The following is a 16,081-nucleotide window of genomic DNA, read 5'->3' as shown; positions in this document are numbered from 1 at the left end:
GGAAATCATTGTCTGTATTGCATTTGCCTGCTTGTCCACTCTTTTCCTTAGCAGTATGAAAACTTCCTCTGTCTTTAAATAGCATTGTCAGAGAAACCTAAGTGCTGTACAAAGTGTCCACTATTGACCAAGGCCTGATCCTAAGATAATTTGCATGAGCCTTTTGCTAGCTGGCAAGTAGAACAAAGTGAAATACTAACCTTACGATATCTAGTTACAGCAGTGGAAAAGCAGTAATATCCTGAGATACTTAAGAATTCCACAGTGACTGTATGTCGTTAACATTTTTATTGCTTTGCAGTCATTAAGCTCCCAACGGTTAGAAATCTGAAAACAGTATATTAGGGCTATAATGGAAAGCCATAACGTCTCAAAAAGAAAAAGACCATAGACTGAGTGTTTTAGACAGATAGTAAAAATGGAAACCACTAGTGCAATTTTTATCAGGTGTAGGCTTTTAAGAGCCAAGAAGACACATGGCTGCCTCAGACAAAGGGAGTAATCCTAGCAAAGTTATTTTTCCAGTCAGCAAACATTAACAGTCACTCAAAGTCCAAGCAGCTCCATCAATCTGCTCTTGAAGCTCAGAGCCTTTTGAATAACCATTATGTAATTCAGAGTTAGAGGTGTAAATGGAAGTGACAAGCTACTTCACAAAAGAGTTGCTCTTTAAGTGATGGTAAGAAAGAACACAAATTTTAGTTAATGGACAAGAAAAATCAATCTCTCTTCCCCTCCCCAAAACACTCATGACCATCTCCCCTCAAAGCAAATGGATGGAGTTTCATCCTCCCAAACTTACACCTGAGGACTAAAAGGTAAAGCTGTGTTCTAAGAAAACATCTTCCTCTCTATCTAATTCCCCTCCTTCATGCCTCAGCAGGGGTCACAATTCCATCACTTACTCTCTGATCAGCAGAGGCCAACCACAGCAGTACTCTATCTCCCCTTTATCTCTGAAAAGCGGTCTGAAGCAGCATAAAGATCAAGAGCCTGAGGTCACTCCAGCTTAACTCAGGTTTCCTGTCTAGCTGCACCCAGGTCAGACCATTTGGAAGGCCCCCAGTTACCAGTTTGTTCCCATGTGAGAAGAGGGAACATATTTTCTTTAATTTAAACCAAGATTTTTTTTTTGAAAGATAGTGGGTTCTGCTTTCTTTGTCCTGGCAGCAGTTACATGATGCTGCTGCTTCATGGGTTGTCAGTGAGGAATGAAGCTGAGATTTCCAGCAGCAAAAGCACAGCCCCTCCCACTTGAAATAAAGGCCATTGGCCATATTAGGATTTTACCTTCTGTGGCCTACCCAGTATTAAGTAAAATTCAATAAAACAGAGTGAGCAGAAAACTGTTACTGTAACAGAAGTGACTGAATCTTTGCAGTGAAACAAACAGTTCTTATCCTGTCTCCTTTCTTCATCCTCCCTCCATGTTCCCCCTTTATCAGGTAATTACAAGTTCCCAGCAGAATGTGAATACCTCTAGAAAACGACTTCAAGAAGATCTTCACCTTCAGAGCTGTGGTGCTCTAAGTTCTCCAGTTGCCTTCTTACGCAGGTCCCACATAACTCGCAGTTTAGAGCGGGACAGGCCACACAGTTTGATTGGAGTTTGCCGGGAGACCATCCTTTGATAACAGCTTACAGGTATGCAGAAAAGCTGATTCCAGCAACGAGAAGAGTCCAGCACACAGAGAAATGCAAATAATGGATGGCTTAGAAAGGAAAAAAAGTGTCTTCCTTTTGGAATTCCACTTTCTATTTAACAGTAGAAGAACACCACTCTTTTTCTGAATGTAAATTTTTGAGCCCTGCAGTTTGCAAAATGTAAAGGGTTATTATTAAACTGGTAACAAATGTTTTCCCAAACAGACACGCATTGATTTGAAAGTATTGATAGAGATGCTGCTGCCCTGCAGCATTTGTTGAAAACCATCACCAAGAGACCTTTTGTACAACTTACGAGTTGCATTTATTTAATGTACTCAACGGGTTTTAACTATCATCAGTGTTTTAATAAAAAGTATTTCTGGACTTTCTTCTGCACAAACTGATTTGGTTAGAAATATAAAGAGTCGCTCTTATTATAGGAGCATACCTGCTTTCGCTGGTCCCTTTCTTTCCATATCTAAGTGTACATAGATTTCATGATGGTAAGCTCATTGTTATCTTCTGCTAGAGCTGTTTTGTTTCTCAAATGCCCCTGGCCCTTTTAATTCTAGTAAAGGCTGCACAGTGATTTATTTTTTGTTTTCTTCTGAATGCTCATGACTTTGATTGTTTGGGAGATGCCGTTATAAATTGAGGTCTAAATTCGCTGCAAATTATGTCCAGCAGGTGCACTATGGATGAAGCCATTGCACTGTTAGAATTGCCTAAAAGCTGACTTCCATAACCTTTCGTGGAGAACCACTGAGCTGAATCCAGACAGAGCTACCTGGGGGCAGGGATGGGAGAGGGGGGCTGCTGAGCCAAGTTTGAGTGAGTGGCATTGCATCATGGGAAGTGACTCCCCCATCCTGGCCAGGCTCAGACCCTATCATTGCCACCCTGTCATCATCATCTGGTGGGTCTGAAGCCACCCAGAGCTAGGAGTAGGGTTGTGGATACCATTCCCACCAGTAGAGGGGCCAGAGCTCCCCTTTCCCTGTGAGGAGGGCAGCCACCCCACTGGCCTGGACCCTTGCTGACCCCCATTCCCTCCCATCTTAAACTCTTTAGACTTCATGGTAATTTTGGAAGGGAGGGGGGCTCAGTTTCAGATTTTGCCCTGGGCCCTGAAAAACCTCTTTAAAACCCTTAATCTAGATATATCGTTGTCATCCCATTGGGCCCTCATCTTGCTCTGATTTGGTTTAGTCCATTTGTTAGCATGAAACATTTTATTACTACAATTTTCTTCTAGTAGTTGTTCTACATTAAAAATTGGTGTAAAAATCTCAGCTAATGCCAAATGGTGCCTGCCAAGTCTTTGAGAACAAAGCAATGCAAGCTACAACTCAGCAAAGGGCATGAACAGTGTTCTCATAAGGAATCCAATCTAATGTGCAAAATTATAAACATATCTCTGGGGTTTAATTGCTTGGCTGTTTTCATCTGTGTCACTCTGAACTTGGCAGACAATCTGTGGAAAGGTCACAAGGGTGTGTAACTGGAGATGGGTAGCTTTAGTTCAGAATGTGTGTTTGTCAATCATCAATACTGCTGTATTTTAAGTTGATGCTGCATCAACTACATTCATATGAAGCTACAGTGACATCCAGTGGCAAAAAGGTAGGGTAATTGCAAGCATCCATTCACTATACATTCTGCAGAAATACCACCTACTATTGTTCTGACTTCAAGGCAGCAGATGGATTCCAACTACCTGATTCTTTGCAACTGCACTTAGATGAAGAATTAAATTTCCAGTAAGATTTTTGAATTCTGTAAACTTACTAACAGAATAAACAAGATAAGCAAGTTGTCTTTATTACTCCAGATTTATTAGTGAGACTAGGGTTAATTCTTTCCTAAGGTCAGTTGCATGCAACATCTATGTTACTCCTTGAAATACAGTAATTCTAAAGCTTCAGTTACTGCAGGGTAAAGCTTCTAAAGTCACAGTGTATTTTCTTCAAGGCCTTGTCATCCTGTCTCTCCCTCCCCCCGACCCTAAAATCAAGACAAAGTTACATTAATGAACAATTTCTCATAATGAATACAACTTTACTACTACTTCTTTTATCTATACACAGTCTAATAGTGCGGATGGTGCTAGTTCCTCCTCACTCGCCGGAAACAAACATTCAGAACAACGCCTCAGAAATAAGAATGTTTTTATAGAAGACTAAGGACGGCTCTCCCATTTTGAGCAAATGTAAATAAAAGGGTAATAAAAATAGTACACAAACCATGGAACACATTTAAGTATCAGAAAAGTAGTTCTGTTAAACCATGAAAATTAAAAATAAATGTAAATAAATATTTTAATTTTGTGGCATTTATTCTTTATTTAGCATCAGAAACACTTTCCTGTTCTTTTGTTATACACTTACATTCACACCTTGCCATACTTACCATTATGACAAATGTAACTACACCAAATACTACCACGGTTTTACTTTACATTAGAATCTAATAGCACACATTCCTAATCACTGAAATTTTAAAATGCCATCTGCCCTGGATCAGCTTTCAAATTACGCAGTACGCTGTGGAGGGACCATTACATGGGACTTGGATTTTTTTTTTTTTCTTGAGGCTGCTGTTCAGTTGCTTATCTTTGCAGTAAATGTTCTGCCGACTCATTATCAAACATGACAGACAGATGTACACCATGCCACATGAAGATTACAAATAAATATGGTTAAAGAGTTTAGAAGATGTTGCAAAATACTATGTCTTACAAAGGTTTTGTGTCAGTGATTACTGTCCGTGATAAAGATGGTTATCACTTTTTGGCAAGGGAGAGACGCTTGGCCATTCAGTTTGTGGAATCTTCAGGTCCTGTTTCAAAGCCTTTCATTCACACAAAATACAAAATTCTTGCTGCTTCTGTGTAGACTTCAACTTTGATGGAATCATTTAGTTCTTTTGTTGAGAGAGACAGCCTCATGTGCTAGATGTACAGGGGTGTCTCTTGGCCAGTCAGAAGCCTGAACATTGCAGCGGGCATAGTCTTCATATGAATCTGTCAATTGATTTACATAAAATATAGTAACAGAATTATCAGTTGAGAATCACTAGGGGCCTGATGCATATATCACTAACTGCATTCATTGACTTCAGGGGAGGTATTCCTGGTTTCTATCTAGAGCTGGGGGTGGGGGGAGGGTCTGTTTTTAAATGACATGATATCAAAATAGCAAAAGCAATTGAAAACCAGCTGCCATTACAGATTTCATCCAACCACCACTGCCCAAGCTAAGGAAATTAGCCAGGAAGAAAATCTCATGTACATGAAAATTCACCCTTCCTACTCAAATATTGACTGGCACTGGATTTTCCTCTGTCTACCCATCCCTTTACACAAACAGTATCTCTAACGTGGAAAGTGAACCTTTGAACATGCAGTTTAAACTTCACCACCCACTATGTTCTAGTGCATTCAAATGTAGGTAAAGCAAGTTCCCTCACCCCCATTCCCACTAAATCAGCAATTTACAAGAAGTATCATTTTCAATCCTGTTAGCAAGGGTGATTGGGCTCTGATAGGAGTAAAGGTGTCAAATAATCAAAGGAAGCACCTGGCAATTACACTGGTAAATACTCAGTAGGAAGAGTGGGAGGTAAGCAGAGATTTCATTAAACATTGTTAAAAGACATGGCATTGCATGAACAAATTATAACAAACTTTTTTGCAGGTATAAGAAACAACAACCCTATCAACTGTAGCAAAATAAGCACAGATGGACCTGCCACTTTGGATTTTACACCAGGAGGCGTATTGCTGCAATACAAGCTGCAAGGAACCAAGCGTGATTTTAGACAGCAGTGAACATTTAAAATAATGATAATCTGCACTTGTCAGACTATTTTAAAAAAATCAGATACTGCACAGTCAGGCCATAGCCTTTTATAAATGTACAATTACTTAGGACAGCTTAAACTCTAGCTGCAGTAGTCCAAAAATCATAAATTACCTGGGCTATGTTTTTAACTTCTATAGCCTTCCATTTAACGATTTTTATATACACAGATTTTTTTCGCATTAAAACTACACAATGAAAAATAAGAAAATAAATAATAAAGGCCCACTACTCTGAGTTAGTGATAATCATTTCACCACTAGAAGTAGGAGCTATGCCAATTCATAAGGGGTGAACTTCTGCCACATACAGCCCTCACCATCCAGTGCTTAAACACTCCTTTAGGGGGTGGGCCTTGGTGGGGAGTAGAGGGAGTTCTCTGTACTAGCTCACCCTAACCAGAGCGTGGAAGGAGCACTGGCTACTGGCTCTGTAGTAATGTGGATGCAGCTATGGCAGTCCACAGGGCTGTGTGGTGTATGAATTCCATCTCACCATCCTTGTGGTGTTCCCTGCACAAATCCAGTTAACTACGGCTTTGTGAAGGGAGAGTTGGGCTAACTTGCTGGTCAGTATTTCCATGGCATAAGCATAGTGATGCTACCTGAAATTCAAAAGGGACTAGAAGGCATGTCACCAACACACATCTCATTTATCAGTCACTAGTTTTGCTAAACATGGTGAGGAACAGAGACATGTTTTCCTCTCCTACCCCATTCCCTAATCAGAGTCAGAGAATCTCAGCTAAAATGAAAGGATTAAAATATTAGTCAGTCTTAATCTCTCGCCTCTCTGGCAATCAATTCATTTTATGACTGGAAAATCTAAAACAGAGATTTTTTCATAGCTCTTGGCTATAAAATGCTTGACTGATATTTCTTCACCTACCTGAATGGTTGATGACTGACAGCAGCTTCAAATGTCAGAACCAGTCAGGAAAATCTTTCTTGAAAACTAATGGTAAAATCCAGATAATGTAGCCACAAGTGCTTTACTTTTATGGTTTCATTGTGGGGAAGAGGGGTGTTAATACAGTGTTAGCACCAGATTGTTTTCAACAGCAGGAGCCAAGTATGTAGAGAGAGATTCTCACTCACGTGTTTCAATACTTTGATAAAATATTTTAAATTCAGACAATTCTTACCTCTCCCACTGAGTTAGACAAGGCTTGTACTATCTTCTCGTGAGCAGTGGCCACAACACTTTGCCCGTTGATCTCAATAATGCGATGTCCTACTCGGACCCCTCCCCGTTCAGCTATTCCACCTCGCATCAAGCTGCAAATCTGGCAGGCAAAGTCAGAGTTGAATTAAGTTAACAGTTGTGAAGCTGTAGCAGGTCACTCGCAACCAGGTAGGCGGACAGGTTCGCTCTGCACTAAAGAGAGCCGGGTGGCTGTGGTGGATCTGGCTAGCCTTCTAAGGACGTGCCACTATAGCCACACTATTTTCAACATGTTAGCTCATGTCCATCTACCTGGGCTTAAAATAGCTGCACTATCACCATGGAAATGAAGTTTCAGGCCTGTGCAATAAATAAATACATAAATACATAAATAAATAAAAAAGGCAGGGGAGGAATGGAACCTTATGAACAATAGTTCAATAGCTGGTATCTCAAAGCAGACCAAACAGGGAGGGGGGAAAAACAAAATAATATGTTCCTTTCGTCCACACATATGTACACTCCAAATTAAACCTTAACCCAGATTTTTGTTTATACCACAAATTAATCCTTCCAAAAGTACATGGTATTTAAATGTGTCTATAGAAGCAACTAAGTAATGAATGAGAAACTGCTAACTGCTACAACATCCAAGCTGTATGATAAGCTGAAATGACATTTTGTTGAGTGTGTTTCCTGTGAGAGCCCCAACTATTGCTGAGGTGCCAGTTGTAGCATATAATTAATTCAAGTGTTGCCGTGGGAATTTCTTTAAAACTACCACATGGATATAAAAATAATCCTTGCACCGCATCAGCTCCATCTCCAGTAGGAAGACTCCCTCAATCAACAGTATGTGACTTTATCACAAATCAGACTGCATTATATTTAAAATGTGTTTTTCTCCATGTAGTCCAAGATCATAGAGAGTGATTCAACTTAAATAGAAGGCTCCAGGGAGGCCACCTGGCATCTTTCACAACAGAACAGGTACAGCCAGGGCATAGTCCAGAAAACATACTTTAGGACTGTGCTTTCTACCTTAGTGGTTCTCACCCAGGGGGTACGCAGAGGTCTTCCAGGAGGTACAGCAACTCATCTAGATATTTCCCTAGTTTTACAACAGGCTACCTGAAAAGCACTAGTGAAGTCAGAAAAAACTAAAATTTTATACAGACAATGACTTGTTTGATTTATTTTAGAATTATATGGTAAAAATGAGAAAAGTAAGCAATTTTTCAGTACTAGTGTGCTGGGACACTTTTGTATTTTTATGTCTGATTTTGTAAGCAAGTACTTTTTAAGTGAGGTGAAACTTGGGGGTACACAAGACAAATCAGACTCCTGAAAGGGGTACAGTAGTCTGGAAAGGTTGAGAACCCATGTCCTAGATCACCACTAATGGCAAGAGGATAGCTTGGCATCCTGACAGATTCCATCATTGGACTCCCAAAGGTTGGCAAGTACAGCAGGAATTTTTTGGGTGATGTATATACCTTGCCATAAGAATTGACTTGGGACTATGTTCTCATTTACACAGGCCTCTGATGGAAAAAGAAATGCTGACTATTTTATGGAGTTGGTCAAAGCTTTTCAAGTTTCAAAATTTGAAAAAAGGTAGATTTAAAAAAATACCAAAAAATCTCTCTTCTCAAACTTTACTATTTTTAGATTGAGCTACAACATGGCTGTATTCAGTTATCTTTCTTCCTGCTTCAGAACAAAGAGAGGCAACTTTTAAAAAATCTGTCCTAAGTAACCTGCAAGAAACCTTCATTGGAAATTACTTTGTTAGAAGTACAAGAGCTAGTGACCAAGTGTTATTTCTGTCCACTGCATCTCTTATTTTGGTGACCATTTGATATACTTTTTGATTGCAGTTGTCTACAGCCTTGCAGAAGGTTGTAGTGGTTTTTTTTTTTAATAATGGTGCCATTACTACCTGCAGGACCTTGGCACAGTGCTCTCCTCTTAAAGGGACACTTTGTTCACATTAGATCCAAAATTTAGGATTAGGTAAAAAGCTTTTATAGCAATAGCAACAGAAAAATTACAGTGACTGTTTTTCCCCAACTGGAAACTAACATTACCCCACATTTACAAGACTTTTTACTCAATTCTCCTCTGAATTTTACTCTTTTATTCTGTTACCTTCAACAGAGTTACTGTGAATTTATACCAGTATGAGAACAGGATAAAAAGCTATGGTTAGCATGCAAGAACCATCATGTGAATTAGAAGAACCCAAAAGATAAATGAATTAGAAACTTTCTGTAAACAAAGATGAAACTGACCAATCTATGTCCTGTTCCAAAAAAATCAGAGAAATGCAAAAAAGTAATCAGCTAATAGATATTACAATTTAAATGCTGTTTCAAAAATCAATGTGTTATTAGCAATGTATGTGAAGAAGTTTTTGCTTTTAATATGTATTTAACCTGCCAGTATCCCTTTAAGTCTAAAATGAAATCTTTAACTGAAAAACACAGAACAGGTTTAAAAGGTCACAAAAAAGAAATAAACAGAGCACAAGGGTATAATAATTTAAATGCTGCAGTCCTTAATCAGACAACATTTCCATTGCCACAAAAAGATAGAAAGTCACTCAGTGCTGAATGCAGTGAATCTGCTAAAAAGCACCCATAGCAACCATTTGAATGGAGGAGATTTTTGCCAGTATGAGATTCTAGAGGCCCATTGTTTTAGTGGTGAAATGGTGATTGTGGCAGAGTGGGCTGTTCAGGTCTGGGTCCAACTGTGACTCTATTTGTATTGTATCTTCCATTTTGGATTAGCACATCCATTTTGTGTTATGTGCTAAAATCCTGTCTGACCTTGCCCAAAGCAAGGTTACTATGATATATTGCAGTCAGCTACTATGACCAGGAAAGGTGCTCGATGCCTTGGTGAAAGACAATCTCTAAGAGGCCATCAAGGCAATACACTAGGGCCATTTGAGTCAGATTCTCTCTCAACTGCCAGACCATCCCCATGGAACAATGGACTCTACACAGGAGCCTGGAGTGGGACAGGATACAAGCATGCCTATGGAGCAACTGGCAAAAAGGGACAGAGACTGAATTTAAGGAGGGGTGCTTCTCTGAGGGGGGACCATCCATTGCCACAATGAAGACCAAGTTGGAGAGGGAGAAGGCAGGAGGGACTCTGCTTAGCCTGAAATGTTTGCAAGACCTGATTCACAGAAGGGGTAAGATTAAAGGTGGTGGGAGGCTGCGTTTTGGGACTTCTATTATTGTACAAAGGTCTGTATATCTGTAGTGTTTTGGTTTTTTTTAAACAATGATGTGACTGCGGTTAAGAAATTACTTTGCTAAGGCTGTGTCCCTTGCTTTCCTGTCATGGGTTTAAACTGGTGAAATTCTGGAGAAGCATGTATAAACAACGGACGTGTTCAGGAGGTTTGAGGCAGTAGTTCCAGGAGCTGAGTGAGACAGACTGGAGTTCCATGTCTCAATTTAGGAATGGCTCACACAAGAGATCTGAGCTAGGGCGTGTACCTAGGAGACACAGAGCTATGATTAGTGAGTAGACTCATTCTGACGCACTTGACTTAGAAGCCTGTGGGACCCAGCCTTTGGGTCCAGTTACAACAAGAAGAGGACTGAACCAGGCTATAAAATGGATCATTAATTCAGAGTAGAGATCCCTTATGAAGTATTTTGTGATTGTAAACATACGTAACAAAATCCCTTTCACAGTTTGTTCCGGACTGGGAGTGGGAAGGGGGTATGATACAATAGGGATTAGTAAAAGAGATTGGAAATTGTATGATAGGTGCAGTCCTTCAACAGATTTACATTCAGAGGAACTTTGTTTAACTTTGCTTTTTTTTCCAGCTGTTTGTCTTTGTTAACAATCTTGTGAAAAATGCAATACAAAACATGAGAGAGAGAAAAACGGCACATCTGTCAGCTGTCAGAAAATATTTGTTCTGAAATATACTTAAAAGAACAGCTTCCTACTTCATCTCTCTCCCATTTTTATTTTTAGTTTAGATTAGAATGGTCACTCATCAAGACGCCCCTGCAGCAAAGGAATTTAAAAGCAACCCTGTACGGACGTTACACCAGCACTGAAGTTTCAAGTTTCATTAAAGTCAAGAAGAAAAGGCATTTTAACATCCCCTATGTGTCTGTTTCAAAAGGAGCAGCTGGCAGTCTGGCAGGGAGGAAAAGGTCACTGGGGAGGTCAGACAAGATCGTCACAGGTTTGTAGTTTACCTTGGACTCAGCTTAGTTCTCAATATAGTTTCCTGAAAAGGACTCAGCATAGGGGAAACTACAGTCATCTGTTTCGTGGAATAGACTTTTGTGGAGTGCCTAGATTGACACTGAAGGAGGCACTGGAGGCACTCAGCACAGGATTAGGAACCCTAGTCTAGACTAGGCCTATCCTCCGAAGTCCAGGTGCTCCAATTATCTCTGCTGCATCCTGCAAAGCTTAGACCTCCAGTACTCTCATTTGTGCAACCCATTAATGTTTGCCTGATTTGCTCTAAAATGAATAAAAATCTGATTATATAACACACACTAACAGGTCATTTGTCCTTTATAGCACATCGTATTTTTCCAGGAAGAATTTTGATTTGCACATATTACTTCAGGGGGAAAAAAATCTTAAAAGATGTTGGGGATGGGAAAGGGAAATTGGTTTTTAAATGGCTTTAGCTACACCTTCTAAGAGTCATGAACATGAAACTAACTGACATCAGCCCACTTTTCAGGGAGATGGAGAGAACTGCACGTATGCCACTAGCGTGCTCTTATTCACGCACACACAATAACTCAGCTAAATTACAATTAATAGAACATGGAAGGGATTATGTCATGCACATGCCCCCCAAAAGAGAATACTGACAGTTTTCCAGAATGGGCTATGGTCTAAATATAGAATTCCCCTATTTAAAAACAAATCTGCTTTGAGCACAAAATCAATCAATCTTGTTCTTGGCTTTTGTGCATATGGACCTGCCCCAACCCTAATTGCCTGTGCACCTCCAGGAAGGACACCTCTCTACCCCAATCATTGCCTTTTACCTGTAAAATAAGTATCCCTTGTGTTTTGTGTCCTGTTCCGTGTGAGTCACATCAGCCCCCTACCAAACCTTCACTCCCACATGCTCCACACCACAAATCCAGCTGGCAGTTCTACTTCACAGATCACGCAGGGAATAAGAACAGAGTGGAGGCTGCCCTTCAAAGCAGTAACTCTGCTTCTGTACCAACAGTTCTCTAGTAATAGCTACTATACTTACACTACCCTGGAGCTATTAATTAATTACCCCACGTGCGTTTCATCCGCCCCACACCACTGGAGACTCAGTTAGCTAACACTTTGCTCTCAAGGCAGGCCTGCCCAGAGCTGGAGAATTGTGATCCTAACCCCAAAGTCTAGCTGCATACCAAGAATATTCAGTTCACTCAGATAAAACAAGATTAATCTTGCTTCTAATATGCCCTTTTTCAGATTCATAAATTCCAAAGACATGCAAAATCCGTATGCCCTGCTTGAAATGGAGTGCAATTTTCTATACTGCATAACTATTTTATTTAATCAGGTATACTTACGTTGCATGCATGTGAAGGAAGGCTAAAAATTTGGCCCTTCAGAGTCAAAGAAAAAAATACAATGCATATTTGGAACAGGAACAAAGACGCAGATTTTACATTAAGACAGAAATTCTTAGAGATGGACAGAAAAATATACACATGACAATGGCACCAAGTCAATAGTTTTCCTTTCATGTGTCTGACATATCTCCTTACTCCACTGCTCTAAACAAAGCAGTGCAGAGCAAAGACAGTATCCGTGATCACCACTACAAAAAGGTTTACCAGCAGTTCCCAAACAGGAGTATCTGAGATACCACACTCACCCCCCTCTATTTCTAACAGACAAGTAACAGCAGTGTATCAGCTACAGTCGAGTAGGGAGTGTAGTAAATTTTGTCTTTTTTCATAGTCAACACTATGCAGAAGACAGTGCTGGGGTCTATTCTGTCTCCTGGTAAGAGGCAGGAAGGCCACAGCTTGATTTTGTAGATCAGAGGTGCAGTTAGCAGAGCTGAGATTTTAAAAACTGAACGGTTTACCTTTTGCAAACTGAGAACAATAGTAAAATTGTCTTTTGATTTGTAAATTGAGAAGAAAGGTGATCTTAGCTGAGAAAGAATCATAGACTATCTGGGTCGGAAGGGACGTCAGGAGGTCATCTAGTCCAACCCTCTGCTCAAAGCAGGACCAATCCCCAATTTTTGCCCCAGATTCCTAAATGGCCCCCTCAAGGACTGAACTCACAACCCTGGGTTTAGCAGGCCAATGCTCAAACCACTGAGCTATCCCTCCCCCCCAATACTGTATGGAACCCCATGATGACAATTTTTGCAGTCACTATCCTTATTATAACCACATGGCAAGCATTATTATTATTTATTTGTTGAGCTCTGGGCATTTTGTTCAGTGCTAAATAGAAGCATCATAAAACATGGCATGTGCCCCAAGGACTTTACAGTCTAATTCAGATACAGACACAATACACTGGCAATGGGGCAAGCTGGAAGCAGTGGAAGTGCCTGAGTTGAAAGGCTTTGTGTGGATGAAAAATATCCTCACAATATTGGCAATTTCCTTAGAACCCTCTCTCTCTAAATACAATGCCACAAACAATGGAATCCTTTCCTATTCTGTCAAAGCTCACACAATGTAAGGGAGAGAAAATGCCTCTGTAGTCATTGCTCCTTGTTTGTGAAAACAGCCTCCTTCAGCCTTTGAAAGATATTTTCGTCTGTACTGTAAATAACAGTATGAGCTGTGCCATCGAACGCATGGGCTGTAATTAGATTTCAGGGTTCTACTGTGGTTCATAAACCACTTCAGCAATCCTTTCATGGTTAAAGGAGCCAGCAGAGCCATCCACAGAATTGCAACCTTGATTTCACTCCCATGGAACATATAATTTGCAGACAGTTTTTACCTTCTCATCACACAGATGACAAAATCTTCCAGACTGCAGTACATCCATTTAGTACAGCTCTCTATCAAAACAATATTTTTCCATAAAATTAGAAGTTTATTACCTGCCACAGGGAATTTGTACATAATAATCACACAGGAAAAAGCCATCATGTGCCCCAAAAAACCCTGTAAATACATTTTCTTCACTACAAAAAACTGCAGACAACAGGTCCACTTCCAGTACATGCTTTGAGAAGCAAACGGAAAGGTGAACTGTCAGCACTGTAGCACAAAGGCAGTGGTATTTCTGTGGCATATTCCATCTGATGCTCTGATAGCGCTTTACAAACATCAGACAATTAAAAACCTTCACAATAGGAAAGCAGTGAGGGAAAACAGTAATATTTTACCCTCATTTTAGAATCTCATCTAACCAGGGCAAGGATCTAACCAGGATCTTGCACTTGGTGGGTGTCAATAGAACCATAACAATAGGCACAGATCTTTCTATCTCAAGTTCTGTGCTTTAAGCATTGACCTATGCTGCTGCTCCTATATTTGCAAGTGACTGTGATGCAAGGCAGCCTTTTGGACTTCTCAGTCGCTGGCCATCGGAGGCAGGGCCCATTGCAGAGAAGAAGCACTGAGTCTCGGTGGGGGAAAATGCTGAATGCACCACTGTAATGAACACTCTCTGGTAACTAGGAAGTTAAGAGACATTAGTTCCTCAAAGGAGGCCATACGGTGACAATGGGGTGAGCCTGATTGTAGAACTTCAGGAAAATACGGAGAGTGTGAACCTGTGTCTCATGCATTAAAGACAGTGGCAGCATTAGGCATGTGTGTAATAGGGCCCCCACACCACGCAGACAGCTGCTGGTCAGAGGATCACTTAAATTCTTCATTGCATCTAAATCCAGCACCAGTGGGGAGAGAATGAATGGCCTAACTGCCTTACACCGCACACTGCTTAGAAAGTTGTGCTTTGGCCCTACCTCCTGGCTTCCTGATCCAGGCCAGGCTTTGGTCTAGCTGAGGCCATGCAGCCTCACAAACAGGTGAGTGGGTGAGGGTTTTGGGCAAGTGGCGCGCCATGGGCACATGGAGGTGAGGGGTGACCTATCTATATGTAGGAAGGGAGAAGGGTGGAGAATGACATGCTTCTTCCAGACAGCCCAGGAAAATCCAGCACTGACTATCACAATGGACTTTGATAGCAACAGGTGCAATTCACCCCTGTGCATAAGGCCAGCACAAAGCCTATGTACCATTTAGGGCCTACACGCACACCAGACAGAACTGAAATCTAAAATTAACCTTCTATTTTAAACAGCTAGTCTTCATTAAGCATCCTGGGCTAAAATATGCTACCCCAAAATCACCCCTCCCTTCCCCAAAAATAGATTCAGATCAATATGACTTTATTAGCTATCTCCAGAATGAATACAACCAAAACCAGAAAATTTATCATTCTTAGCTTGTTAAGCTTCCATCAGAACTCAAGATACATGGCAGCATACCCCTTGTAGTCCATGTGGCCACAGTCCAGATTCAATTGGCAAGTTCAGAAAGGGTATACTACCATTAACGAAGTTCAGGCAAAGGTGTACTGAGCCAGGATGTCTATAGTTTGCTGTATTGTTGAACATGGTGACAGCCCTGGAGATGATTAAATAAAGCATGATTCATCTGGATCTAATTCTCGTGAGCAAGAGCCTATATCCTATTTTCGGGGGGGCGGGGGTAGCAGAACAAAGATAGAACTAAATCTGTATGGTTTTTTCATCTGTTACAGATTTTCCACTGTGTTAAGTGACAAGCTGTAATAGGGAAAACCTTAGCACTTACATAAATAACGAGTTTTATTCCAGTTTGCCCACTGTGTACTGAACAGACTGTAATATATTAAGAGTAAAACTCTTCCAGTTAAATTCTTTGCTCTTCAACCATTTATTCAGAGCAAATGGCTAAACCCTGATACATAGTTTATTTTTTCACTGAAATCATTTTGAATGTTAGGTACTGTATGTATTTAAATCCTGCAGCACACATTTTGTTAAGTATATATCTTAAATATAAATGAAAGGGGGGAATTCCCTATATATAAGCATAAGATGAAGGAAAAAATAAAATATTAATCACTTGCTAAGTTACAGCCATTTTACTGCACTTTTAAAACAGAACCCCTCTTTTGAAAAGATCTTTGAGATTACAGATGAAAAGTGATAAATATCAATAGTAAAGATAGGATTGGACACAAACCAACCTGATATAACCCATGAACCACAAACATAATGAAATTAGAGGGGAATTATTACATTTAAATGCCACCATCATTTCTAAGCAAGTGGCTCCGAAGCTTTTGCACAAAAGGTTAACCACATCTTGAGAGACTGTCTCATGTTCACCTCCCTCCCCATTCATGATGGCACAACA

The 16,081-nt window shown here is 40.4% G+C and overlaps 2 protein-coding genes across 11 annotated transcripts in view; one reads left to right on the top strand and one right to left on the bottom strand.

The window, feature by feature from the left end:
* The window catches only part of ENTREP2 (endosomal transmembrane epsin interactor 2), a 388,263-nt gene extending 384,308 nt beyond the window's left edge, over positions 1-3,955 (top strand). For all 5 annotated transcript variants that reach the window (XM_073303686.1, XM_073303684.1, XM_073303683.1 and 2 more), the window contains one exon: positions 1,446-3,955. In XM_073303686.1, coding sequence (XP_073159787.1) covers positions 1,446-1,631 — 186 coding nt within the window. In that variant the 3' untranslated portion in view covers positions 1,632-3,955. The remainder of the gene's footprint in view (positions 1-1,445) is intronic.
* Positions 3,956-3,963: 8 nt separating this feature from the next.
* Positions 3,964-16,081, bottom strand: part of APBA2 (amyloid beta precursor protein binding family A member 2) — a 236,850-nt gene continuing 224,732 nt past the window's right edge. For all 6 annotated transcript variants that reach the window (XM_073303675.2, XM_073303676.2, XM_073303674.2 and 3 more), the window contains 2 exons: positions 6,652-6,792; positions 3,964-4,669 (listed from right to left, as the gene is read on the bottom strand). In XM_073303675.2, the coding sequence (XP_073159776.1) occupies positions 4,598-4,669; positions 6,652-6,792 (213 nt within the window). In that variant the 3' untranslated portion in view covers positions 3,964-4,597. The remainder of the gene's footprint in view (positions 4,670-6,651; positions 6,793-16,081) is intronic.

The sequence above is a fragment of the Lepidochelys kempii genome, chromosome 10 (assembly GCF_965140285.1).
Source record: "Lepidochelys kempii isolate rLepKem1 chromosome 10, rLepKem1.hap1, whole genome shotgun sequence".
Taxonomy (NCBI): Eukaryota; Metazoa; Chordata; order Testudines; family Cheloniidae; genus Lepidochelys; species Lepidochelys kempii.
The sequence above is the reverse complement of the archived record's forward strand: the minus strand, read 5'-3'. Positions and strand labels throughout refer to the sequence as shown.